Source organism: Molothrus ater, chromosome 19 (assembly GCF_012460135.2).
Source record: "Molothrus ater isolate BHLD 08-10-18 breed brown headed cowbird chromosome 19, BPBGC_Mater_1.1, whole genome shotgun sequence".
Lineage (NCBI taxonomy): Eukaryota > Metazoa > Chordata > Aves > Passeriformes > Icteridae > Molothrus > Molothrus ater.
Window position 1 is genome coordinate 11,732,800 of NC_050496.2, and position 25,966 is coordinate 11,758,765.

General features: G+C 60.7%; 4 protein-coding genes across 4 annotated transcripts; 1 reads left to right on the forward strand and 3 right to left on the reverse strand.

Annotated features, from left to right (window-relative positions):
- Positions 1-1,077: 1,077 nt before the first annotated feature.
- LOC129046895 (protein FAM104A-like) lies at positions 1,078-8,312 on the reverse strand. Its single transcript, XM_054516910.1, has 3 exons — positions 8,148-8,312; positions 6,438-6,534; positions 1,078-1,731 (listed from the first exon to the last, which is right to left on the reverse strand). The coding sequence occupies exons 1-3, from the start codon at positions 8,192-8,194 to the stop codon at positions 1,480-1,482; spliced, it is 396 nt and encodes a 131-aa protein (XP_054372885.1). The 5' UTR covers positions 8,195-8,312; the 3' UTR covers positions 1,078-1,479.
- A 136-nt stretch (positions 8,313-8,448) lies between these two features.
- On the forward strand, positions 8,449-12,063 carry LOC118700353 (translation initiation factor IF-2-like). Its single transcript, XM_054516901.1, has 4 exons — positions 8,449-9,812; positions 10,185-10,292; positions 10,725-10,841; positions 11,278-12,063. The coding sequence occupies exon 1, from the start codon at positions 8,449-8,451 to the stop codon at positions 9,496-9,498; it is 1,050 nt and encodes a 349-aa protein (XP_054372876.1). The 3' UTR covers positions 9,499-9,812; positions 10,185-10,292; positions 10,725-10,841; positions 11,278-12,063.
- A 993-nt stretch (positions 12,064-13,056) lies between these two features.
- Positions 13,057-15,736, reverse strand: LOC118700352 (cleavage and polyadenylation specificity factor subunit 4-like). Its single transcript, XM_054516902.1, has 5 exons — positions 15,634-15,736; positions 14,888-15,037; positions 14,517-14,606; positions 13,859-13,952; positions 13,057-13,132 (listed from the first exon to the last, which is right to left on the reverse strand). Exons 1-5 carry the CDS (start codon positions 15,734-15,736, stop codon positions 13,057-13,059), a joined length of 513 nt encoding a protein of 170 aa, XP_054372877.1.
- A 2,865-nt stretch (positions 15,737-18,601) lies between these two features.
- LOC118700359 (cdc42 effector protein 4-like) lies at positions 18,602-25,592 on the reverse strand. Its single transcript, XM_036404783.2, has 2 exons — positions 25,522-25,592; positions 18,602-20,442 (listed from the first exon to the last, which is right to left on the reverse strand). The coding sequence occupies exon 2, from the start codon at positions 20,338-20,340 to the stop codon at positions 19,408-19,410; it is 933 nt and encodes a 310-aa protein (XP_036260676.1). The 5' UTR covers positions 20,341-20,442; positions 25,522-25,592; the 3' UTR covers positions 18,602-19,407.
- Positions 25,593-25,966: the final 374 nt, after the last annotated feature.

Sequence of the window (25,966 nt, forward strand, 5' to 3'; positions counted from 1 at the left end):
CAGAGCAAGTGACAGCAGCTAAAAAAAAATCAATATTTTTGTAAGGATTAAGCCACAGAAGTAACAGCTTTGTGGCCACATCCAGAGAGGACAAATTTCATTAAATCCTCAGGGATTTACCAGTCAGCACCACTTCCAGAAGGGCTTCACCTGGAGTAAATCAGGAATGGTGCAAGCTGCACCCAGCAGTGTGTGTGTGTAAATCAGGAATGTACAAAACTGCACCCAGCAGTGTGTGAGTTCAGCAGTAAATCACACACCCAGCAGTGTGTGTGTGTAAATCACACACCCAGCAGAGTGTGTGTGTGTGTCTGTGTGTCTGTGTGTCTTGTAAATCACACACCCAGCAGTGTGTGTGTCTGTGTAAATCACACACCCCCAGCAGTGTGTGTGTGTAAATCACACTCCCAGCAGTGTGTGTGTGTGTGTGTGTCTGTGTGTGTGGTAAATCACACACCCAGCAGTGTGTGTGTCTGTGTAAATCACACTCCCAGCAGTGTGTGTGTGTGTGTAAATCACACTCCCAGCATGTGTGTGTGTGTGTGTAAATCACACTCCCAGCAGTGTGTGTGTGTGTGTGTGTGTGTGTGTAAATCACACTCCCAGCAGTGTGTGTGTGTGTGTGTGTGTGTAAATCACACTCCCAGCAGTGTGTGTGTGTGTGTAAATCACACTCCCAGCAGTGTGTGTGTGTGTGTAAATCACACTCCCAGCAGTGTGTGTGTGTGTGTGTGTGTGTGTGTAAATCACACTCCCAGCAGTGTGTGTGTGTGTGTGTGTGTGTGTGTAAATCACACTCCCAGCAGTGTGTGTGTGTGTGTGTGTGTGTGTGTGTAAATCACACACCCAGCAGTGTGTGTGTGTGTGTGTGTCTGTGTCTGTGTAAATCACACTCCCAGCAGTGTGTGTGTGTGTGTGTGTGTGTAAATCACACACCCAGCAGTGTGTGTGTGTCTGTGTGTCTGTGTCTGTGTAAATCACACACCCAGCAGTGTGTGTGTGTGTGTGTGTCTGTGTCTGTGTAAATCACACACCCAGCAGAGTGTGTGTGTGTGTGTTGTGTGTGTGTGTGTGTAAATCACACACCCAGCAGAGTGTGTGTGTGTGTGTGTGTGTGTGTGTGTAAATCACACACCCAGCAGTGTGTGTGTGTGTGTATGTGTGTCTGTGTGTCTGTGTGTCTGTGTGTCTGTGTCTGTGTAAATCACACTCCCAGCAGAGTGTGTGTGTGTGTCTGTGTGTCTGTGTGTCTGTGTCTGTAAATCACACACCCAGCAGTGTGCAGTGCCCAGGGAGGCACTGTGGATGTTTGGGTGGAACACAACCCTCCCTCCCCTCTGATCCACCATCGATCCTGACCATCCAACCCTGACAAATTCCTTTGTTTTGCTAAGCACCAAAAACGCTTCAGCTCTGTGGGAGCGCAGCAAGCCAAGCCAAGGGCCCCGGGCTGCGAGGGGACAAAAACACCCAGCGGGGTCATTGCCCAGGGAGCACAGCTGGAACCACGGGCAAGCAGCTCCTCTGCCTCCATCTGGAGAGGGAGAGAGCCCGGCAGCACAGGGAGGAGCTGGGGGTGGTGCTGGGCAGCGCAGCTGCTGTGGCAGAGCAGCACAAAGAGTCACACGCGATGCTGAGGGGGCCCAGCAGCCTCGGAGACAAACCCACCGCACAGGACACTTTGTTTCCTTTTAGTCTGCGCTCCTTAGTGAGCTTCGTTACAGCCACCTTCTGCAAATCAAGGTAAAAATCCAAATGAGAACCTGGCCTGGCTGGCTGCTCACATCTCAACAAACATTTTCCAGCTGTTAGTAGTGAGTGTTCTGTGCATCTCAAAGCTGGCAGCGTGTCCTGGGACGTGCTTCTGACACCTCAGCCTGGTGACAGATGGCCTTTGTCAGACCCCCTTTATTTCCAGTTCTCCAAGGCAAAGGTTCACTGGCACCCCTTCATCACTGCCCACCTCACATGGAACACCTACCATGTCCCCAGGCTGTGGTGCACATTCTGTAAGGCATTTGGACTACAATCAGACAAGAAAAGAATCCTTAAAGCCATCAAGTCAGCAAGACAGGCATCAACAAAGCTTTACAGGGCCAAAGGAAAGCAGCCCAGTGATATTTATGAATAGTTTAGCTATCAGAAGGGCATCTTCAAGGTTTACTGGGCTCATTTACCCTTAACATCACACTTCAAGTTTTAAAACAAACAAACGTCCTGTTAAATGTGCAGATCTGGGACAATCCCTCGGGACAGGAACTGGAGAAAGAGCCACTCAAGCCCTGCTGCTCTCAATGCCTTCCAAGAGGAGTTTAACAGAGCCACGACCTGGTTTTAGTCAGAACTGAAGAGCAGCCCTTCCCTGGATAGTGGGGGACAAGAACTTTGATTTGATCTGTGCCAAGAACCCAGCAGTGTTTCAATCCTGCCCAGAACAGAGAGGAGCTGTGAGAAATTCAGGTTTGCAGAAGTTGTTCAGGAAGGAAAGGGTCAGCCAGAACACTCAGACTCGCTTCCTTCCCTGGGAAAACCAGAGCAAAGGGTTTGCACTGCTGATTCCCCAGCTGCAGAGCTCAGCTGGGAACCTCAGCACTGCCCTTGGAGGATCCACTGCAACCCCAGCATTTCCCTTGGAGGATCCACTGCAACCCCAGCACTGCCCTTGCAGGATTCATTGCAACCCCAGCATTTCCCTTGGAGGATCCACTGCAACCCCAGCACTGCCCTTGCAGGATCCACTGCAACCCCAGCACTGCCCTTGCAGGATCCACTGCAACCCCAGCATTTCCCTTGCAGGATCCACTGCAACCCCAGCACTGCCCTTGCAGGATCCACTGCAACCCCAGCACTGCCCTTGGAGGATCCACTGCAACCCCAGCACTGCCCTTGGAGGATCCACTGCAACCCCAGCACTGCCCTTGGAGGATCCACTGCAACCCCAGCACTGCCCTTGCAGGATCCACTGCAACCCCAGCACTGCCCTTGCAGGATCAACTGCAACCCCAGCATTTCCCTTGGAGGATCCACTGCAACCCCAGCACTGCCTTTGGAGGATCCACTGCAACCCCAGCACTGCCCTTGCAGGATCCACTGCAACCCCAGCATTTCCCTTGCAGGATCCACTGCAACCCCAGCACTGCCCTTGCAGGATCCACTGCAACCCCAGCACTGCCCTTGGAGGATCCACTGCAACCCCAGCACTGCCCTTGGAGGATCCACTGCAACCCCAGCACTGCCCTTGGAGGATCCACTGCAACCCCAGCACTGCCCTTGGAGGATCCATTGCAACCTCAGCATTGCCCTTGGAGGATCCACTGCAACCCCAGCACTGCCCTTGGAGGATCCACTGCAACCCCAGCACTGCCCTTGCAGGATCCACTGCAACCCCAGCACTGCCCTTGCAGGATCCACTGCAACCCCAGCACTGCACTTGCAGGATCCATTGCAACCTCAGGATTGCCCTTGGAGGATCCACTGCAACCCCAGCACTGCCCTTGGAGGATCCACTGCAACCTCAGCACTGCCTTGGAGGATCCATTGCAACCCAGCACTGCCCTTGCAGGATCCACTGCAACCTCAGCACTGCCCTTGGAGGATCCACTGCAACCTCAGCACTGCCCTTAGAGGATCCACTGCAACCCCAGCATTGCCCTTGGAGGATCCACTGCAACCTCTCCTGGCTTGATCTGGGGACAAGCAAAGGATTTCTGACCAAATGCAGGGCAAACAACACAGCTGAGCTCCTGGAAAAGGGAGGACAGGCTGAACAGGAAGGGAAATTCAGTGGCAAAGGCTCTGCCTTGCTAATGTTTAACCCTGGCTGGAGCTGCAGCCCTGTGGCTGTGCCTGGCCATGGACTGAGCCCAGGACAGAGGTTTCTGTCACCCTCAGGGTGGCTGTCACCTGTGAGTGGCTGCTCCAGGAGCACCAGGAGTGGCACATCCTTACAGCAAGTGCCCAAAAAGCAGCAGCCCAAAAAGCTCCATTCATCAGGAGAAAACACTGGGAATTCTGTTCTGTGCTGCTGTAGATTAAAGAGAATCTGTTTCCATCCTGTCAAAGCTGGAAGTGCTGCCTGTCCTGGGTGAGTGGACAATCCAGAGGGAGAAAACAGCAAATCCTTTGGAATTGGATGTGATTTGGATGAGCAAAGTCAGGGACTGAGGGGTAACATCACAGAACTGCCACTAAAGAAAAACCTCCCTTCACCTCATTCTCCACAGCAAAACATGCAAGACAAAACCAATGGGAAGAGATCCTGGCAAAAACCACTGCCTGACTGCCATCAGGTTTAAACCACTGCCTGACTGCCATCAGGTTTAAACCACTGCCTGGCTGCCATCAGGTTTAAACCACTGCCTGACTGCCATCCTGAGGCTGTGTTCTCAAAGAGGCCTCGCTCTGGAAGAGGGAACAGTCAGTTTGAACCAAAACAGCCCAGGGGAATCAGGACTTTGGGTAATGTCTCACAAAAAGCAGGTTTGCAACGCCCTGCAATGAAAAGCAGCTCTCCTGTGCTCTTGGAAGTCACAGATTGCTCCCACTCCCCCTTTCCAGGCAATATCCCAAATCCAGGGGGGAGTTTTAACCAGCCAGAGGTGTCTTTGCACACAGCAAAGGGTCAGGGAAATAAATGCAAGTGCTGCAAACTGGCTGAGACTTTCCAAGCAGCACCAAGTGCACAATGAGCACAAGGATTCCTCCCTTGGGCACAGGAAGTCCTTAACCAAATGTTGGAATAACACAGATTTCATCTCCTGGCTTGAAATTCTGGGCATGCTCAGTTGAGGGATCTGACAAGAAAACAAGCCAAAAAAACAAAAAGCAAAAAAAAAAAGCTCCATTCATCAGGAGAAAACATTGGGAATTCTGTTCTGTGCTGTTTGAGAAGCTGTGCCCACATTCCTCAGCAGTGATGTGAGATTCCACATCACACCAGGGTTTAATGGGTTAAAACCAGACTTTGCCAGGCAAGTGCATGCAAGAAGCAGAGTCTGTGTTAGGCTGAGCTGTGACCTTGCCTGTGCTGTTCCCTGGCAGGAGCCAGGCCAGGGCTGCTGTCACCCCTCGTGTGTGGCCCCTGCCAGCCCTGTGGCTCTGCCCCAGCACCAGGTGTGCACACTCCAAGCAAAGGTGCTGCTTCTGCCACTCACCATGGGGGGGTTTTCCTGATCTCCTTAATTTCATTAGTCCTACTGCAATCCCTTGTTCCACACTAAATCCGTGCTCCTCCTGCCACAAAGCTGCTTTAGCTTTAACTACCCTACACACACGGAGGGCTCTGACCTGTGGGACAATGATTCAGGGTCAGGTGGCACAAACCAGGCTGCTGAACCCAGCGATGCCCAAAATGCAAAGTTTCCCTCCTGTAAACACAGCAGCTTTCACCCCAGGGGATTCCTTTGGGATGGACAGCAGCTCTTAGGGCATTTCCAGCATTCCTGGCACATCATCTACTTGTCCAGGTTAACAGAGAGTTTCCCTCACAATAGGAATGTAGAAATATCCATTTCCAGATTGTAAAAGAGCTCCAAGTTACACAGCAACTAAATGTTTTCTGCAAAGTACAATTAACAGTTGAATAATTGAGTTAATTCTGTAATAATTCAGACTGTAATTGCTCATTCCAATCCACCTTCAAAGTGAGGAGGTTCTAAAAAACTGAGGATATTTCCAAAACATTCAAAGAAATTAATTTCATTAACTTCAGAGAGGGAGCCTGCACTCTGCACCCTTTTTCCATGAATGTTTTACAACACAAGGACGTGGCTCACAGTGAATTTTCAGGTGATTCACCCAGGTGACATCTCAGAAAATCTGGCAGCAGTTGGGAAATCAGCAATTTTTATTTTTTTAAAAAAGAAAAACAATCTCAAATTGCACTGAGAGAACACCTGGCTGTGAGGGGTAAGACAACAAGAGAGTTTATCCCACACCCAGAAAAAAAAAAAAAAAAAAGAGGAAAATATGAGAAAAAAACCCAATGAGTTTTGAGATTGTCTTGCTTACACTGAGCAGCTCTATCAGAACATTTTTTGCACATCAGATAAGGCCTGCCTGGAATGTGTTTTGTCTTTCTCCCACAAATAATCACCTCTCTGTGAGGCAAGGCAAAGCTGATGGTCAGGCAGAGTGAGCACAGGGTCACATCCACCCCCAGCATCCCCTCAGCTCTGGGCACAGCTCAGCCCAAACCAAACCCAACAACCTGGAAATTCTTTCCCTGGGTGCTGCAAGGCAGGATTTGAAATTTCTTCCCAGAAATATTCAGGCCAGGCATAACCAGGCTCATTGGAAGTGCTGATTTCCAAACTGATTTCAATCTCTGATGTCACCAATTCAAACCTCACCACCTCAAACGCAAAGCTACGAAACAAAACTGAAAATAAAAGCACAGATATGGAATGCAGCCTGGGTCTGGCTGGGAGGGCTCTCACCTCAGTGTCCCATGAGTCCTGCAGGACAGAGTTCCTGGTGCTACGTTTGCTCTGGGGAACGTGACCATCCTCTTCATTGCCATTCCTCCTCCTCTTCCTGCAGGGGAGCAGAAATCATCAGCTCATGGACCCAAAAAGGGCAGGGACACCTGATAAATGAATGCAGGGTGTCCCCAGCCCCCTGAGGTGCTCTGGGCTCTCCCATTCCCCAGAGAAAAGGATCCTGCTCCTCACAAGATGTTTCCCATCAGTTGAAGGGACTGGATTAAAACCATCCCTCGAAATAAACTCATTTAACAACTGCCAGCCCTGCAGAGGTAAAAATAATCCCTGGGCTCAGAGTGACACCTGACAGGCTGGGGACAGCCCTGGGACGAGTGGCACTGGCCACATCTCCAATTATTAACCTGCTCTCACCAGCCCACGACGACTCCTTAGCCTCTCCCCTCTGACGGTGTTTGGAGTCACATTCCAAAACAACCCCATTTCCCAGGTGGAAATGAGGTTTTGTCAGGAAACATCTTGTGGAAAACAAACTCTTCCCTGTCTCTGATGTATCTGCCACCCTCTCACGGCACCTTGCACTATCTGGCACGGTGGGTGCAGGTTTTAACCCAATTTTTATCCAGATCTTTGCAGGCATCGAGGCAGAGCAGAGTTTGGAGGAGGACAGTGGGGTGGGGGCAGTGCTGATATTCCCAGATTCCAGGAGATAAGGGGAACACCTCAACCACCTGGACTGGACAGGAGTTGGGACGGCCTGGGGCAGTGGGAGGTGGCACTGGATGGGACTGAAGGTCACTCCCAGCCCACGATTGGTGATTCTGTGCCACCAACACAGCAGCTGCGCCCCAGCAGCCTCCCAGAATTCCCACACAAACATCAAACGACTCCTCCCCACCCTACAAACACGACGAGTCAGCCAGGATCCAAAAAAACACGGGATGGAGCCGTTTTGGTGTGCCTAAAATTAACCCGTGCTCGGATGAGTCAAAACACACTCGAGGGAGGTATTTATAGGTATTTATAAGCGGCTCCTTTCTGTGCAGCAGGCTCTGGCCCACGCCTACAGCCCGGAGCTGCCTCCCTGCTCCCCATCCTTGGGATGGCAGGCACTGAACGCTGTCCGTCTGTCTGGGAACACTCTGGGGAAGGGATTCTCCTCCGGAGCCTCGGGCTCCTTCCTTTCCCCAACCTCTGCAGTGACCTCGGCAGCCTGGACGGGGCTTGGGGCACCCTGGGTGTCCGTGCCCGTGGTAGGGGGGGCACGGGACGGGCTTTGGGGTCCCTTCCACGCCATTCCCCGACTCCACGATCCCCCACAACAACCTCCCAGCTCCCACCCGCTCCAGGATCCCTCAGCTTCCTCCCCACATCCCGTGGTAGGGGTGGCACAGGACGGGCTTTGGGGTCCCTTCTACCCCATTCCCGGCCTCCACGATCCCTCAGCTTCCTCCCTCGCATCCCGTGGCAGTGAAGCATGGGACAGGCTTTGGGGTCCCTTCCACCCCATTCCCGACTCCACAATCCCCCTCAGCTCCCACCCGCTCCACGATCCCTCAGCTTCCTCCCCCGCATCCCCTCACCCTCCGGAGCGCCCCCCGCCTCCCCTCACCCCCACTGAACCCTCCCAGCGCTCGGGGCCCGCTCTCCCCTTCCCCTCAGCGCGGCCCCTCCTTGCCCCCCTCAGGCCTCGCCGCCCTCACCCACCTCTGTCTCGCTCCCCGCTCGCTCGGCAGCGGCTGCCGGCAGCTCATGGCGGGCGGGAGCGCGGCGGGGCGGGCGGAGGGGCCGCGCGGAGCGGGGGAGGCCGCGCCGAGGAGCGGAGGCCGCGCTGAGGGGCGGCAGCGCGGCCCTGCCCGGCCCCGACCGCCGCTTCCGCCGCTTCCGCCGCCTCGCCCCCGTGACGTCACGGCGTGCGCCGGGGCGGGGCGGGCCGGGACATTGTGACGTCACAGCGCGCCGCGAGGGCGGACATTGTGACGTCACCGGGGCGGTTCCGGTACCGGTGATGGCGGCGGGGACGGAGCTGTGCCCGCACTGCGGGCGGCCCTTCAAGCGGCTCCGCGCGCACCTCCCGCACTGCAAGGCCGCGCCGGCAGCACCGGCAGCACCGGCAGCGAGCCCCGGCAGCGCCGCGCGGCCCGTCCCGAGCAGTGCCCGAGGCTCAGGGGCCCGCCCGAGCCCCGCCAGCGCACCGGGATCGGCGCCGGGATCCAACCCCCAGCCCTCCGCCGCCACCGGCAGCGCCCCGGAGCCCAGCCCAGCGCCGCTTCCCCGCCCGGCCCCCGGTACCGGCCCTGCCGCCTCCGGTAGCGGCCCCGGCGCGGTGCAGGATGTGGCCCGGAGCCTGGACCTGCACCCCGAGGAGGTGGAGGATGTGCCCCAGAGGCTGCGGGAGGGGGTGAAGGTGGTGATAGAGAAGCACCGAGCCAGGGTGGTCCGGGAGAAGGAGCCGCGGAGCCGCGGGGAACGGACGGAGCCCGGCCCCGCTCTCCGCAAATCTGCCCCAAAATCCCGGAGCAAGGAGCCGCCGAGCCAGGGAGCCGCGGGGAGCGGGACTGCGAGCTCCAAGGGAGGAAAAAGCAGCTTAAAGGCGACAAAGACACTTCGAGAGCCCGCGGCGAGCAGCAACAGCCCCGGTGACCTCGTCCAGAAGAAGGGAAGAGACAAATCCCGGGCAGGAGGGGAGCGGGTGCAGATGGAAGCTGGGGTGGGATCTGAACCCCCCGTGTGTGCTCTGCACCCCCGGAGCCTCCAGCTGGCAGCGGCGGAGCCCATCGGAGCTCACGGCCGGGGGACAGCCAGGAACGAGCTCAGCCTGCCGGGGCTGCGGGGGGAGGCAGAGCCCGAGGCCACCGTGAGCACAGCCCGGGGCTGGCACTGCAAACCCAGCCCGTCCCGAGCCCGGGCACAGCCCCGGGGCTGGCACTGCAAACCCAGCCCGTCCCGAGCCCGGGCACAGCCCCGGGGCTGCCTCTGCAAACCCAGCCCTTCCCGAGCCCGGGCACAGCCCCGGGGCTGGCACTGCCCCTCACACCCCAAACTCAACCTGTCCTGAGCCCGGGCACAGCCCCGGGGCTGGCACTGCCCCAAACCCAACCAGCTCGGGGCTGGCTCTGCCCCTCACGCCCCAAACCCAGCCCAGCCCGGGGCTGGCTCTGCCCCTCACGCCCCAAACCCAGCCCAGCCCGGGGCTGGCTCTGCCCGACACGCCCCAAACCCAGCCCCTCTGCTCAGCCAAGGGCTTGGAGTGGTTTCCAGAATTGTATCCCGAGTCGGGAGGGCTGAGGATTTTTCCAGGGAAGCGTTTCCACGAGGATGTGAGGATCACGGTGGAGACACCCAGGGGTGGCTTGGCACAGGGGCAGCAAGGTAATAAAAATCTCCCTGCTGGGATGTGCTGGAATGGCAGAGGGAATGGGAGACGAGGGGCAGGGAGTGGGAAAGGAGGAGTAGGGAACGGGAGAGGAGGGGCAGGGAATGCTGGGCTTGCCCAGGGAAGGATCCAGGAGAATCCAAGGAGCTTTAACTGGGCCTCCTCCAGCCTGCAAAGCCAATGGGTGATGTGTTCATGGAGTCTTGGCTGGACAGAGCCCAATCTCTGTGGGAGAGGTGATTCCCTCTCCTTTTCCCAGCCCAGATTGCACCTCCCATCCCATCCCATCCCATCCCATCCCATCCCATCCCAGCTGCCCTGGCAGCACAGAGCCCTCAAGGCTGTGACCAGGCTGTGTCACCCTGCAGGTCCCCTGTCCGAGAGGCCCCTGATGGAGGTGAGGCTGGGCGAGCTGCACACCTGGGCCAGCACCTGCAGCTTCTCTGCCCAGGGGCTGCTGGGAGCCGTGCAGAGAGGTGAGAATTCCTGGCTTCTGGGGCTGATCCATCCCACTTCCCTGACTGACTCTGCTGGGCCAAGGAGCCAGCCTGGATCTTTACAAAGCACAAATCATGGAGTGGTGGAAGGGTCTGGGAGGGACCATAGAGATGATCCAGAGCCATTCCCTGCCTTCCACTGTCCCAGGTGGCTCCAAACCCCATCCAGCCTGGCCTTGGGTGCTGCCAGGGATCCAGGGGCAGCCACAGCTGCTCTGGGCACCCTGTGCCAGGGCCTCACCCCCCTCACAAAAGGAACAATTCCTTCCCATCCATCATCCCATCAATCCGTGCCCTCTGGCAGTGGGAATCAACAAACACCCCCAACATTTTGGCTCTGTAAAGTTGCAGGGAAGCAGTGAATTCCCAAGAGCAGCCCATGATTTATCCCTCTCCTTTCTCTCCCAACAGCCTGGGGCAGTTATTGTGCCAAGTACATCCACGTGAAGCAGGGGGGACCTGCTGGAATCTCCATGCTCCTGGCTGGGTACTGCCTGCTCAGCTATGGCTGGAACTATCAGCACTTCAGTAAGGCTTCCTATCTCAGGAATTCTTCCTTTTGCAACACTTGGAAAGTCTGTTTAGCATCCCTGCTAATTAAAGCTCTGGAATAATTGAAATAATTATTTAAACACTCCCCATTTAATACCAGAGCTCAGAGAGCAGCATTCTCTAGGTGGGCAGAGGAATTAATTTGCTTAATAAAAGTGCTGATAGCAGTTGCTGACTCACAGCTTCTCCCTGGAGAGCACCAGGATTGTCAGGAGCACTTGGAAAAGCCCACACGGGGCAGAGGGAGGAGAAGCTCCAGCAGGAGCTGCATTTCCTGACAGATGACAAGGGGTTTGCTGGTGTTTGGGTGGCTCCCCCTGGCAGCACAGAAACAGAGAAGCTGCACTTGGGCTGGAGTCCTCAAACAGATCCCTGAGCTGACCTCGGAATTTTTCCCTCCCTGTTCTTCCAGAGCGGCACCGCTGGCGAAAATACCACTGAAGGAGCTGGAGCAGCAGGCAGGGAACAGCCCCAGCTCCTGGAGAGGCAGCAGAGCTGCCAGGAGCAGGATCCCAGCAGGAATTCCCAGCAGCAGGGGCCTGGCTGGGGCTGGAGCGGAGGAGGAGCTGCTTTGCAGGTCGGCTTGTGTGGCACAGAGGTGACAGGGACAGCCCTGCTCACCCCTCCGTGCTCAGGCAGCTTTAGTAGTGAAATGAGAAAGCTGTGGAGGCACCTGAGAGATCTATGGGGGCAGGAGAGCTCCTGGAGGCTGCAGAGTCCCAGATCCCTTGCTTGGCACAGGGGACAGCACCTTGTCCTGAGCTGTCATTAGAGATTATTTGACAATTCTGCTGTAGCTGAGTGCACTCCAACCCCAAGAACCGTTCCCTTTAAATTCAGAGCTGTGCCTGGCCCAGCCCAGTTTGTACTCTCCCAGTTTGTGCTGGTGGGACTGGCCAGGACCTGTGTGAAGGCACTGGAGCAGCAGCTCAGACCACAACACCCCAATTCTGGGGAAGAAACCTCCATGGGATGAGCTGTTGTGCCCAAAGGGCAAACCAGGGCAGTCAGGAGTGCTAGTTGGAGCCTGCCATTCCCAGACATGTCTGGGAAAGGGTTGCTCATGTTCCAGGCATGAAGAGCAAAAAAAAAAAAAGAGGCAAGAATTAAAAGTCTGAGCTCTTTATTCTGCAGAGTGCAGTGACAGAGGTGCTGCACCAAAAACTCTCACCAGCAATAAAAACCTGTGTGGCTTTTCCTTTCCTGCTTGGGTTGTGATCTCAAACGTGGTGCTTTGTGCCCCCTTCCCAAGGGATGAGCACATCCCCACACCTCCCTGTGCTCAGGATCCTGGCCCCAGCCAGTCCTGCACCCCTTCACTCCTTGGCAATGCTGCTGCTGCCCTGCCTGCCCTCAGCCAGCTGTGCCAGGCCCTGATTTCCATTGCATGCAGTGATTTCTGTGCCAGCTGTGAGCTGGTGCTGGGCAAACCCTGCTGGCTGTCCTTGCCCAGCAGCTGCCCTGGTGCCGTGTCCATGGTGTGTGTCCTTCTCCTCCTCCTCTCCTGAGCTGTGTGGAGCACTGGAGTCACTTTCCCAGCAGCATTTCCAGCTGAGTCCTCCTGCTCTGGCTGGCACAGGGAGTGGCTGATCCTCTCTGGGGGCACAGGGAAAGGGTTTGTGCTGGATCAGCCCCTGCCACGTTCCCACACAGTCATTTTGACCCCATTTCCAAAGGAATGGGATCATGGAAACAGCACCCCAAGAGTTCCAACTACACCAAACCTCTGAGCCAGAGGGATTTGTTGTTCCCAGGGTTCTTACCTCCGAAATCCCTTCCCCTGCTGGTTCCCACCCCAGCTCCAAATGCCACAAGGAAAAGACACATTTCCAGTCACAGAGGCTGTTTGGGAGCACTCTGAGAATCCCCACAGCACCTGCTGCCCCTCATCCTCCCCCCAAGGTGAAACCACTGCTCCCAGCCCTCCCATTCCCCAAAATCTCTCACCTTGGAGCAGGTGCCTCCTTCCAGCAGGCTCTGAGGGCTCGGGGGGCAGCCACTGGTGTCCCACAGGCGCTGGGTGCCACATGCTGCTGCCTCCTTGGCTGGCACGTGCTCACCTCCCCTGTCTTCTGCAGCAGCCAGATCCCTCTGTACCAGCCCCCACGGGCATCCAGCTCCCTGGGGGAAAGGGGGCAGGGGGGGCACTTGGCATCTGCTACCCCACAGGAGCTGGGGGGCAGCTGGGGCATCACCCCCGTGGGCACAGGGACAGCAGCTTCACCTTGGATGGGTCTGTGCTGCTCGTCATCAGCCCGGCCTTGAGGCTGGAGGGGACACAGAGGACAGGCAGTTACTGCTTGGGGTGTCCCCAGCCCCTCCTGAGGCTCCCCCAGCCCCTCAGGGATATCCTGGAACTGCTACGGGCACATCCATGGGGACCAGGGCTGTTCCCAGACCCTCCTGAGGCTCCCACAGCCCTTCAGGGATATCCTGGAGTTGGTATAGGCCCCTCCATGGGGACCAGGGCTGTCCCCAGACCCTCCTGAGGCTCCCACAGCCCTTCAGGGATATCCTGGAGTTGGTATAGGCCCCTCCATGGGGACCAGGGCTGTCCCCAAAGCCCCCTAAAGCTCCCCAGCCCCTCAGGGGCACCTCCATGGGGACCAGGGCTGTCCCCAGACCCTCCTGAGGCTCCCACAGCCCTTTAGGAATGTCCTGGAGCTGCTACAGGCACATCCATGAGGACCAGGGCTGTTCCCAGCCACTCCTGAAGCTCCCCCAGCCTCTCAGGGCTGTCCCCAGACCCCTCTGAGGCTCTCACAGCCCCTCAGAGGCATCCACAGACCCCCCCGAGGCTCCCCCAGCCCCTCAGGGCTGTTCCCCCTGCCCACCCACCTCTGCCCCTGCTGTCAGCAGCACAGCTCAGGCGTGGGGTTTGGTTAATTCAGACCCTTTGTGTCCTTGTCCCTGACCCTGCAATGGCCACAGCCACCTCAGAGAGGGGATTTTAGCCCCCCCCAACCCACATTCCAAGCCCCCCCAGTACGTACTGCACGAATTTGCACTTGGGTCCCTCGGGGCAGAAGCCCACCAGGTAGTTGGCACACATCACCCTCCTCGTGTGCTTGTACTTGCACAGGGGACCTGCCAGGCAGAGGGGACACTCACAGGGACACGAGATTGTGAGAGCTCTGCTTTTCCTGCAGCCCTGAGCCCAAATCCACCCTCCCTGGGTCATGGGCACCCCCAGCCCCATCCCTGCCCTGTAGCTGTGATATTTTCTAAACAATCCTTTCCTTAGGATTTTTTCTCCTGAGAAGCTGAGAGGCCTCAGGAACAAAATGTAAGCAATGGTTATCTGCTGCTGTGGAATGCAACAGGTGCATCTGGGATTGGGCTCATGTGGTTGTTTCTAATTAATGGCCAATCACAGCCCAGCTGGCTCGGACTCTCTGTCCGACACACAAACCTTTGTTATGCATTTCTTCTTTTTCTATTCTTAGCCAGCCTTCTGATGAAATCCTTTCTTCTATTCCTTTAGTATAGTTTTAATATAATATATATCATAAAATAATAAATCAGCCTTCTGAAACATGGAGTCAGATCCTCATCTCTTCCCTCATCCTAAGACCCCCGTGAACACCACCACACCGTCCCATCCCCGCTGGGCACCCCCTGCCCACCCAGCCCTGCCCTGGCCCAGCTCACCGTGCCAGCAGAAGCCCCGGTCGTACCAGGGACAGCCCCCGGTGCTGGCACCCCCGTGCAGGAAGGGACAGTCCTTGTTGCTGCACTCCCCTGCGGGAACAAGGCGTGCGACAGTCGCGACAATGCAGAGGGAATGAATCCCGCCAGGATGGGCTGGATCAGAGGAATTGGGGTGCCCTGGAACAGCCCGGTTCGGCTGGGAGGGGATGGGGGGACAGTGACCCTGGCTGTGTGACAGTGACCCTGGCTGTGTGACAGTGGCACTTCTTCCCGCAGGCAGGAGGTGGCATCAGCCGCTCGCTCCAGGCCAGCCCCGAGGGACGAGCGAGGGCTGGGAAGGGGCTCCCCGGGATGCCCAGCCCCGCACCTACCGAACCTGGAGTAGAAATAGCACTCGGGCACCCTGGTGGCATCGTAGTCGTGCAGGAAGTCGCAGCCGTCGCCCCTCTTGCAGAGCCCTCGCAGCCAATGCTTGCACACGGCGGGCTTGGCCCTGCCGGGCCGGGGGTGGCCCTGGACACCTGGGACAGCTCTGTCACTGCCAGCCTGTCCCATTGTCCCAGCCCTGCCTCGCCCACAGCCCCAGGGGTGTCCCTGCACACCTGGCACAGCCCTGGCACTGCCAGCCTGTCCCCAGTGTCCCTGCTCACCTGGCACAGCTCTGGCACTGCCAGCCTGTCCCCAGTGTCTCTGCTCACCTGGCACTGCCAGCCTGTCCCCAGTGTCCCCGCTCACCTGGCACTGCCAGCCTGTCCCCAGTGTCCCCGCTCACCTGGCACTGCCAGCCTGTCCCCAGTGTCCCTGCACACCTGGCACTGCCAGCCTGTCCCCAGTGTCCCTGCTCACCTGGCACAGCTCTGGCACTGCCAGCCTGTCCCACTGCCCAGCCCCAGGGTGGGGAGGGCTTCACCTGCAACCCCCAGTGCTGTCCCCACAGGGACATTGGGGACCCTGGCAGCTCCCCAAGAGCTTTGCCAGCTGCACCCCTGAGGGAGCAATGCCCAGAGCCTGGACAAAAACCACCCAGGCGTTGTGGGAGGGCAGCAAAAGGAGAACCCCAAAAGCTCCCGCAGCCCCAACACCCTCCAAAAACACCACAGCCCTGTCCCCAACTTACTGTCCACCCCTGGGAAGGGCAGGGACCGAGCTCTGAGCTCCTCCACATCAGCCTCCGAGTCAAAGCTGATCTTCTCCACGCCAGCCACCAGCTCCTGCATCATCCTGCTGCGGGAGAGCCCAGCAGGGGAAGGGGAAGAGGCAAGGGAATAGGCAGGGGCACTCTCCAGGGAAAACACAGCCCTCCAAAGGGAGCAGCACGCTCTGGAGGTCCCTGCAGCCGCCCCAGGCCCCAGCAAAACCTTCCTCTTCCTCCTCCTCCTCCTCCCCAGGCAGAGCAGAACCAGCCCCAGCAGCCCTGGAGTGCTGCATTTAGAGGGGGGAGTTGCCCACATCTGATCCCAATTTGCAGCCCTGATCGCCTGATGCCTCAGCTGGGGAGCTCAGCCCCTCTCAGCCTCCCCACTCCCACATCTGCTTCTCCTCCAGCAAAGGGGCTGGGGCTGCCTGGGAGCTGGGTTAACCCCTCACTTCGAGGCCTTACATGGAGACAAACATGGCCAGAGTGCTGGGACTGAGCATTCCAACAGCACGGGGTGGGTGCTGGGAGTGCTTTGGTGTGCTCTGGGCACAGCAGCACCAGCCCCAGCCCTGCTCTCCAGTGCTTGGCAAGACAGACCCACACCCCTGGGCTCCTGGAAGGGGCGACGCCTTGCATCCCAACAAATCATGGAATGGTTTCTTGTGGAATGCTCCTCAGATTCCTCCTTGTTCCATCCTCAGGCAGGGACGCTTCCACTGGGCTGCCCAGCAGCCCCTTCCATCCCCGAGTGCACTCCAACCCCAAGAACCATTCCCTTTAAATTCAGAGCTGTGCCTGGCCCAGCCCAGTTTGTCCTCACCCAGTTTGTACTGGTGGGACTGGCCAGGACCTGTGTGAAGGCACTGCAGCAGCAGCTCAGACCACAACACCCCCAGTTCTGGGGAAGAAAACGCCATGGGATGAGCTGTTGTGCCCAAAGGGCAAAAACCTTTTGCCATGAAAGCTATGGGGCTTTCACGAGTGCCAGGCTCCAGTGGCACATTCTGGGCATGACTAGGGCTCCGTGGGTTTGCTGGAGCCCACCTGGGGCAGGATTTATCCCTGGGTTTATCCCAAAGCTCCATCCCTGCTCAGCGCCCGGGGCTGCCACGGCCCATGGAGCCCTGCTCCCATTCTGTCACTTGCCATCAGAGCACTGGACCAGCACTGTCACAGCACTGCCCGTGGGTGCTGCAGGGTGCTGGGCACCCACTGCCCACCCTGCAGCCGCGTGGGACACCCTGGGTGCCACCGATGTCACCGTGCCCACCCCGGGGGTGTGACCATGTTCACAGGGGTGCCAGGATGAGGGAACAGCCGAGGATCTGACTCCATGTTTCAGAAGGCTGATTTATTATTTCATGATATATATTATATTAAAACTATACTAAACGAATAGAAGAAAGGATTTCATCAGAAGGCTGGCTAAGAATAGAATAGCAAAGAATGATAACAAAGCCTTGTGGCTCACTCTCTGTCCGAGCCAGCTGGGCTGTGATTGGCCATTAATTAGAAACAACCACATGAGCCCAATCCCAGATGCACCTGTTGCATTCCACAGCAGCAGATAACCATTGCTTACATTTTGTTCCTGAGGCCTCTCAACTTCTCAGGAGAAAAAAATCCTAAGGAAAGGATTTTTCAGAAAAGATGTCTGCGACACGGGGGTGTGACAGATGTCACCGTGCCCATCCCAGGGATGTGACAAATGTCACTGTGCCCACCCCCGGGGCTTTGGGGAGGCTGGGGGTGCAGCCTGGCTGGCGGTGCTGGTGTCACTCCCCAGCAGCCCAGCACACGTGGCACTGGCGCTGTCCCCGTGTCCCGGCCGTGCTCATGCTCAGCAGCCCCGCTCGCACTTTCTGCCCCATCAGCTCGAGGCACCGCGGCGCTGCCGAGCCCCAGCCTGGAGCCGACAGGCGTCACAAAGATCAGGGCGGCCGAGTGACAGTGGCAGGCGGCCCGTGAAGTGTCACCGCAGGGCTGCTCCCCGCCCCACAGCCCCGGGGAGCACGGCCAAGCCCAGGGACCAAACCTCGCTGCTTTGTGCCAGAGCATCCCTAAGGGACAGGAGGAGGCACTGGTGACCCCCCAGGTGACAGAGACCAGGGTCATTGGCTGAGGAGATGGGACACGGGACCCTGGCACAGTGACCAGGGCAGAGGCAGCCTGCTGAGCTCAGAGCCTCCAGCTGCAGCTGCTGTTGTTCTCCCTGTCCCGGACAATGGCCCAATGTCCCCTGGCCGGGGTGACAGGACAGGACCCCATTGTGTCCCCACGGCGTTTGCCCGCTCCCCTGGCTTCTCCAGGGAGATGCATTTGGGCGGGCAGGGGCATCCAGCCCCTCCCAGGCCTGGGAGATGTTTGGGGGATAAATCATTCCCTCTCTCCAGTGAGGAGGATGCTGCTCAGGGAAAGGCTGTGGGGCCATTCCTGGCACTTTGCCCCCTCCCAAGGGGCTGGAGGGGGAGGTCACCCCCAGCACTGGCAGAGCCCCATTTCCCCAGTGGCTGAGCTGTGGGATCAGAGCGACTCCTGCTCGCTCTGCTGGGATCATCCAGGGCCAGGGCAACCCCACAGGGCCAGGAACCCCCAGGGCACCCCTTGGCCCCCAGCCCGTGGGAGCAGGGACAGCCAGTCCTGCCCCCCCAGCCCCATCCCCTCCTCCCCGGCTGGAGGGAGCAGGGCTGGGCAAGGAGAGGGCAGCGTTGGCAGGGCCAGCCCTTGGCAGGAGCTGCCTGGCCCGAGGGTCCCAGCCCCGAGCCAGATCCGGCCAGCAGGGCCTCTGCTGCTTCCTCGGGACACGGGCAGAGAAAGCTGGGCCCCGGCAGGTGCCCACACTGCAGCCAGGGACGGGCAGAGGGGTGGGGGCAGCACAGGGACACGGGTCCTGCTTGGGCAGAGGGTCCCCCCCACGTGTCACCCCTCAGGAACTCAGGCCACTGCAGTCACTACCATTTCCTTTTATTCCTTGCATTTGTACATACACGGTATAAAAGCTCCTGTTCCAGCCGCCTGCTCCCGCCACTGCCCGGCCCCACCAGGACTCCGGTGGCTTCCAGGAGCTCCTCCCACAGGGGGACAGACCCACACTTCCATCAGCGTCCCTGCAGCTGGCTGGGAGCATCCCTGTGACCCCCAGGCTGGTTGGAGAGTCAAGCATTTGGGATGGAACCATCCATCCATCCGAGGGATGGGGAGCGAGCACCTGCCACGGCACTGGGAGACTCTTGGTCTGCAGAAAAAAGCTTTTCTGTCCCCCAAAAACCCAGGAAGATGGAGCTGCCCATAGTCCCAGGCCACCTCCTTGCTCCAGAGCCAAGTTCTTCCTCATGGGAAATCTTCCCTCAGTTAAAACCAAAAGAGAGTAGAGAAAGGTAAGTACAAATCAGAAAACAGTAAAAACTGTACGGTGGAAAATATATATATATTACTAAAAGGGCTAAAACTCCAAAGGCTCGTCTCGTTGGATCCTAAATCACTTTACACGGGCAGGGGGGGCAGGAGAAAGGAGCTAATATCCAAAGTCCAACAGAAAGAACCAAAATCGAGTCTGCTTCCCCCTCCCAGGAAGTGCTGGAGCTGCCTGGGGCTGTCAGGAACGCCCCGGCCCCGGGAGCAGAGCTCTGTCCTGCTGCAGCACACGGAGGGAATGAGGCAGGAGCCGAGTCCTCCCCAGTGCCACCTCTTGGGGTGTCCAGCCCTGTGTCCAAGCAAGCTCAGCGAGAACCAGACCCTGGGCTCGGCCCTGCTTTATACCCGGATCTCGTCGTCATCCTCGTCGGCGAACGAGAACTCCTTGTCAGGGCGTTTCAGGGCCCCTCCCCGCTGGCTCGGTGGCCTGGGGACAGGGCTGCGCTCCGAGGGGCAGCTGGACACCGGGCTGCTGTCCCTGGGGCTGCGGCCACCGGCGCCACGGGCCGGGCTCTGGCTCGGCGGGGCCGCCAGCGGGGAGCCAGGCGGGGCAGGCTCCCCTTCCTCCTCCTCCTCCTCCTCCTCGTGGCTCTCCTCCGCCTCGGCATCTTCGTCCTGCTCCCACTGATCCTTATCCATGATGCTCAGCACGTCCCCGAGCATGGAGGGCCCCAGGTCGATGTGGAAGGACATGATGGACTCGGCGTGCTTCAAGCCCGCACTGCCCTTGGCCAGCCCCACGGGCAGGTCCGTGATGTCCCCGAACTCGCGCTCGTCCAGGCCGGGGCTCAGCGGCCCCGCGGCCGCCCCGTTGGGGCGCTGCTGCTCCTCGGGGCTCCCCTCCTCGGGCGGCTTCTTCACGGGGCTGGACGAGAGGCTCTTGGGCAGCTGCCCGGCGCTCCTGTCCACGTCCTTCTCGTTGAGCTGGGGCAGGGACACGGCGTTCTTGACGAAGAGCGCCGAGTCGCGCAGCGAGCCCAGCATGTCCCGCCGGTCCCCGCGCGTCACCGACTGCGAGCGCTTGCTGCTGCGGAAGCGCCGCGACAGCAGGCCGGGCTTGGAGGCTCCAGGCTCCTCTCCCGCCTCCGGCACCGGCTCCCCGGCCTTGCTGGTGAGGAAGGAGGTGTCCCCGAAGGCGTCCCCAGCGCGCCCCACGTGCATGGTGTGGCGGAAGTCCCCCAAGGGAGCGCTGATCATCTCGGCCGTCAGGTCGGCCCGCGAGCGGCGCTTGGAGTGCGCCGAGTTGGACACGAGCTGCTTGAGGATGGGCATGGTGGCAGCCAGGGGAGGCTGTGCCACGCTGGGTCCTGGGTCCGGTGCTCACGGATGGGGCTGCGCAGCCGGGATGCCGCTGGTGTCACCGGTGGGTCACTCCTAGGGGAGAGGAGGGAGGGACACGGTCAGGCTGCGAGGATCCCACCAAGCTGCAAAATGGGACCCTGTGCCCGCCAGCTGCTTGGCTCTCCTGGGAATTGGCTCCATGCAGGGCATCATTCCATATGGGACACATCCCCCCAGACCCCTCTGGGCTCCCCACACCCCAAGACACATCCCTGGAGCAGAGAGACCCTCAGGAGATCCCACCAAGCAGCAAAATGTGACCCTGTGCCCACCAGCTGCTTGGCTCTCCCAGGAGCTGGCTCCATGCAGGGCATCATTCCACATGGGACACATCCCCACACCCCCAGACCCACCCCGGAGCAGAGAGACCTTCAGGAGAAAGCCCTGGGCACGGAAATCGCTCAGGATGATCCCTGACTCTGTGTCCCCATGGATGGGGGGCACAGAGGGGCACCCTCTGCCCCTCCCCGTGCAGCCCCAGCCCTCCCGAGCAGGGCACGGCAGCTCCAGGCTCTACGAGCAGCACGCTGAGAAGATGCCTGGGATTTTTTTTTTTTTTTCCTAATTGGAAGAAAGCGGGGAGGAGCAGACGCCAGGAGGAATTGGAAACAGACGGCAGGAAGTGTGTGAGGAGGGCGTAGAGCCCCCGGGAGGCACCGCCAGCCGAGCAGGGGGACGGGGGGACCAGCACGGGGACCCCTTCATGCTCGGCAGGATGGGGACACGGGGACACTGCTCTGCTGCCGCCTTGGAGCCCCCAAAACCCTCGGAGCTGAGCCCATGTGCGACCATCCCCACCCTCCCCAGCCTTGTCATGGTCACCGCTGTGACTCAGAGGTGACAGAAATGACGAGGGCTCTGCCCGACCGCAATGGCAACAGGCACAAGCGGGCACGTTCCTCCTTCCCTCGCCACCTCGGGGCCACCAGCCGAGCCGTCCAAGCCATCCGTGCAGGAGGGGACAAGGACAGCGAGCGTGTGGCCGCATCCCGTGGCGCCAGGCAGCCCCAGGTGGTCCCGGCAGAGGCAGCCGGGGAGGAAGGGCCCGTGGCCGCCCTCTTCCTCCCTCCGGGCACGGCCGGCGACACCGCGCCCCGTGACACGCACGGGGAAGGGACACGGACGTGTGGCCTCGGAACGAGCCGTGCGACAGGGGCCACATCCCCGCCGGTGCCCGCCCGGCCCCGGGGCTCAGCTGGCAGCGAGCCCGGCCCCACAGCCCACGGGCAGCGATGGTCCCAGCACAGCCCGGTCCTGCCCGGCTGGACACCACCCCCAGGAGCCACAGCACCCAGCCAGGGGTGCCAGCAGGGCCAGGGGACACCTCCACCCCGTTCCCTGCCCAGAGCCAGGCTGTGACACCCCGCTGTCCCCCAGAGCAGCGGCAGGAGCACAGGCAGGGCACGATGGACTCTGGCCCCACGCTGGGGCAAAGTTCCCTGCCCAACCCTGCCGTGCCTGGCTCTGGCATGGGCCTGGCCAGGGCAGGAGTGCCCCGTGGCACGGTGCTGGTGGCACATGGCCACACTCCCTGTCCAGATCCCAGCAGCCCAGGGAGGCACAGCCTGAGCCCCCAGGGGGATGATGGCACATGGGGACCGGCTGGGGAGCCCCCAGTTCACCCCAGCAGCAGGAGAAGCCACCCAGCAGCCACACCTCCTTCCCTGCACCTCAAGCCAGCAGCCAGGGGAATTCCTTCCCCCTCAGCCCATCCCAGCAGAGAGGAGCAGCTCACTGGGCCCCGCTGCCTCTCTGGGATCTCCCTCACGCGTGTGCATGGCACGAACGCTTTCCCCTTCCAAGGTCTCCTTCCAGGCCAGCATTCCTGCAGCCTCTGCTTTCCCATAAAACAAACACTCCCGGCGAGCTCCCCAGCTGGGCCAGGCAACCGTGCTGCTGATTTAGGCCATCTGGGGACTGTCCCTCCCTTGTATTTAGATTTCGGGGCCAAGTTCAGCATTTGTGAGATACTTTGCAAAGGGGCCACCGGGAGGTTGGAGCGGTCCCAGCCGGGCCAGCAGCGCTCCATCACCCTCACAGCCTCCACAGAAACAGCGTGGCCCCCTCCCCTAAACGCTCCAGCCTTCACAGCAGCCAAAATCTCCCCCCATCCCTCGATATTTCGCTCCCGGCTCGCCCCGAGAGGCGATGGCAGCACAGATGGACAGTGCTGCCCACACAGCCCGGCCTGGGGAGCTGGACACAGAGCCCTTTTCTCCTCCTGTCGCTCAGGGAGAGCAGATCCTGTGACATTCCCGCTGCTGCTGGTGCTTTCACAAAGGAAACCAGGCCAGGGAGGCATCGCTGCCTTTCCAGCCACCTACCAGGGGAAGCTGCTGGTAACCGGAGAGACTTCACAGGCACCTGGCAGCGCTGCCCAGAGCGCAGGCCAAGCCCCAGCAGGGCTTTGGGGCAAGGGGAGGGGACAGGACCTGCACACACGGCTCGAGGACAAGAGGGATAACTGGTACTGACAGCCCTGTGCTGCCTCCCCCCTGCCCTGTGAGCCCTGTGGCTCTGGGAGTGAGAATCTGAGGTGCCCAGGGACACAATTGTCCCTGTCAATGACTGCTTGTAGGACAGCGCAGAACTGGGACATCCCTGGCCAGGCCCACGTGTCCTGATGGTGCAGGCTTCCCACGAGACCCCCCCCCCACCCCATCCTTTCCATCTCATCCTGCTCAGCATCAGTCACCCGTGGGAAGCAGAGTGAAAGTGGCTCAGAGAAGGAGGCCAGCGAGTGAGTGCACACAGGAGAAACGCCAAGTCCAGCCACATTCCCATGCATCCTGCCCCCAGCTCTTCCCGCTCACAGGCTGGGAGAGCCAAGCTGGGAAAGCCAAGCTGGGAGAGCCAGGCTGGGAGAGCCTCCTGGCCGGCCCAGCCGGCTCCAAACGAGCTCCCCAGCTTCCCCAAGCAGAGTCCCCCAGGCAGCACCCCGAGATCAGAGGGTGCTCTCCCCGCCCTGCCAGCGCTGGGGCAGGGGCTCTGCCGGACCGGTCGGGTCCCCCACACTGCCCAGGGCCAGGGAGAACCCACACACGGGACAGGGAGGCCGCCCCGCCCGCTCAGCGCCGCTCTGGGGTGCGCTGCCCCTCGGGGATCCTTTGATGCTTTGATGTTGGAGCCTGGCAGACGGCAGCCGGAGACAGGGCACGGCTCACACCCCGCCACCGCCGGCCCAGGAGGGGACACAGCCGCTGTCACACCCTCGGTTCGGCTCCCCAGCGACTCTTCCCAGGGCCCGGGGGCAGGCGGTGCTGTCGGTGACCGCCCCCGCCCCGGCGCGGTGACAGGTCTGGTCCTGTCCCTGGCACCGGGACGCTGCTGCAGCAACCCCGGGATGCACCGAGCGGCCTCTGTAAGTGGAAAAGGCCCTGGCAGCCAGCTCCAGAGCCGGGGATGGAGAGATGGCACCCGGGGAGGGAGGAGAAGCTTGGCCCCCACCGGGGCTCTCGGCACACGGATCAGCACCAGGCTGGGAACTCACGGCCGGTGCCAAAAGCAGAGAAGCACTCCCGGAGGGGACTGCCAAGAGCCGGGAGGTAGCCAGAGTTCAGCGAGGAACCGCTGGCAGGACACGCCAGAACACGCACAGGGCCATAAATCCTCCAGCTCCGGGGCCACGAACCAGCCCGCGGCTCTGCAGGGCCAGGAGGGGACTTTTCCGGGGGGGAAAGGTTATCTCCTGGCTCTGTCTCTCTGCAACAGGCTCTGGCCGGGCTGCCACAGGATCCCGGGGCTGAACAGACCTCCCGACCAGCGCCGGGCTCCGGATTCCTGCGGTTTCGCTGGGCTGGACGGGAAGTGAGCAGGCAGACATCCCACGGCTCCCTACCTGCCGGGGGCCCGGAGCCCGGCTCGGGGGGCCCTGCGCGGCTGCTCCTGCTCGGGACAAAACGCAGCGAACAAAGGCAGCGAGCGGCACGGTCAGCACAACGCCTGCGGCGCTGGGGCTGGCGCTGGGGGCCGGGGATGGAGCCCCGAGGCCGCTCAGCCCGGGCACCGAGCCGGGAATATTCGGGGATCGGGGCTCGGCCAGGCTCGCTCTGCACCCCCAAACACGCTGAGCCTCCTCGGTGCTAAAGCTCAGCTGGAGTCGCTCCACGGTTTCCGAGGGAGCTGCGTCCAAAACAGATTTGCTTACTGCGTGCCCAGGCTGGGGAACGAGCCCTGTCCTGGCGGCAGAGATGGCACGCTGTGCCTCAGTTTCCCCCCAGAGCCCGTTAACGATCCCTTTAGAACAGCTCTCCTGCTCTATAGATCCCAACTGCCTTTGGAACAGCCTCCCTGATCCATAGATTCGGCGCTTGGAAACATCCATACTCCACACTGCTGCTGCCAGAGCGGGGTCAAACCGGGGCGGCGTGGGACGAGTCCAGCGCCCCGCGAGCGCTCGCTGCCCACGGCCCCGCGGTTCTGCGGGCACCGGAGCGGCTCCGGGAGCCAGCCCCGTGCCCAGCGCTGCTAGAACCGGGCACTGCCTCTCTCCGGGCACCCGTGGCAGCGGTGGGGACCCCGCCGCCCCGGCAGGGCGGAGGGCAGGCTGCGGTCAGCCGGGACCCCTGTCCGGGAACACCGGGGAATGAACGGGACGGGGATTTCGGGCGGCTCTGACTCAGCACCCGCCGGCGCCCAGCCCCGGGTGCCGCTGGACCCGCTCCAGCCGCCGAGGATCCACCTTCCCCGCACGAGCCGCGGGCAGCCACCGCCCCGCTCCGACCACCGCCACCCCCGCGCGGGGCTCGGCGGAGCGAACGGGCGCCGACGGCCGGTGGGGCGGGGTGCGCTGAGCCGGGCCGGTGCCCCGCGCTGGGCAAACAGCGCTCCGCATCCTGTTAACCCCTTCACCCGCCCGCGCCGCGCACCGGCCCCACGGCCCGGCGGGGAATGAGGCGGGGGGTCCCGGCCGCCCCTCTGCCCGGTACCGGAGCGCGGCGGCGCCGGGGACCCCGCCCGCCCGCCGGACAATAGCCGAGCTGAGCGCGGCGGGATCCCGCCACACCGGGACGGGACGAGCCGGGCCGGGCCGGGCCGGACCTGGCCAAGCGGGGCTGAGTCTCGCCGGGCCGCCGCGAACCCCGCAGCCCCCGGTGTCCGCCCCTCCCGTACCTGCTCGCCCGGGCCCCCGCCGCCGCCGCCGGTCCATGGCCGCGCCGCGCCGGAACGGAGCGCCCCCCCCCACCCCCCCGGCGATGACATCATCGCCCCGCCCGGACCAATGGCACAGCGCCACGTCACGGGGCGGACCCACGCTCTCCATTCAAACACGAGTGGGGCGGAACCCTGGGCCCCGCCCGGGGCATCCCGGGGTGGGGGGACCGGGACAGGGATAGGGACCGGGACAGGAGCGGGGTCAGGAGCGGGGGCTCGGCACCCCCGCGGGATGGAGGGGCCGGGGGCTCACAGGTCCCTCCCCGCCGGGGGTCACGAGTGGGATCCCCATGGGCAGAGCTCAGAGCTGGCCGCACCCCTGGCAGAGCGGCGGGGTTGAGGTGCTGCTGGGTGACCGACTCTAATTAATTACGGGGAATTAAGAACCGCGCTGAGATGCCAG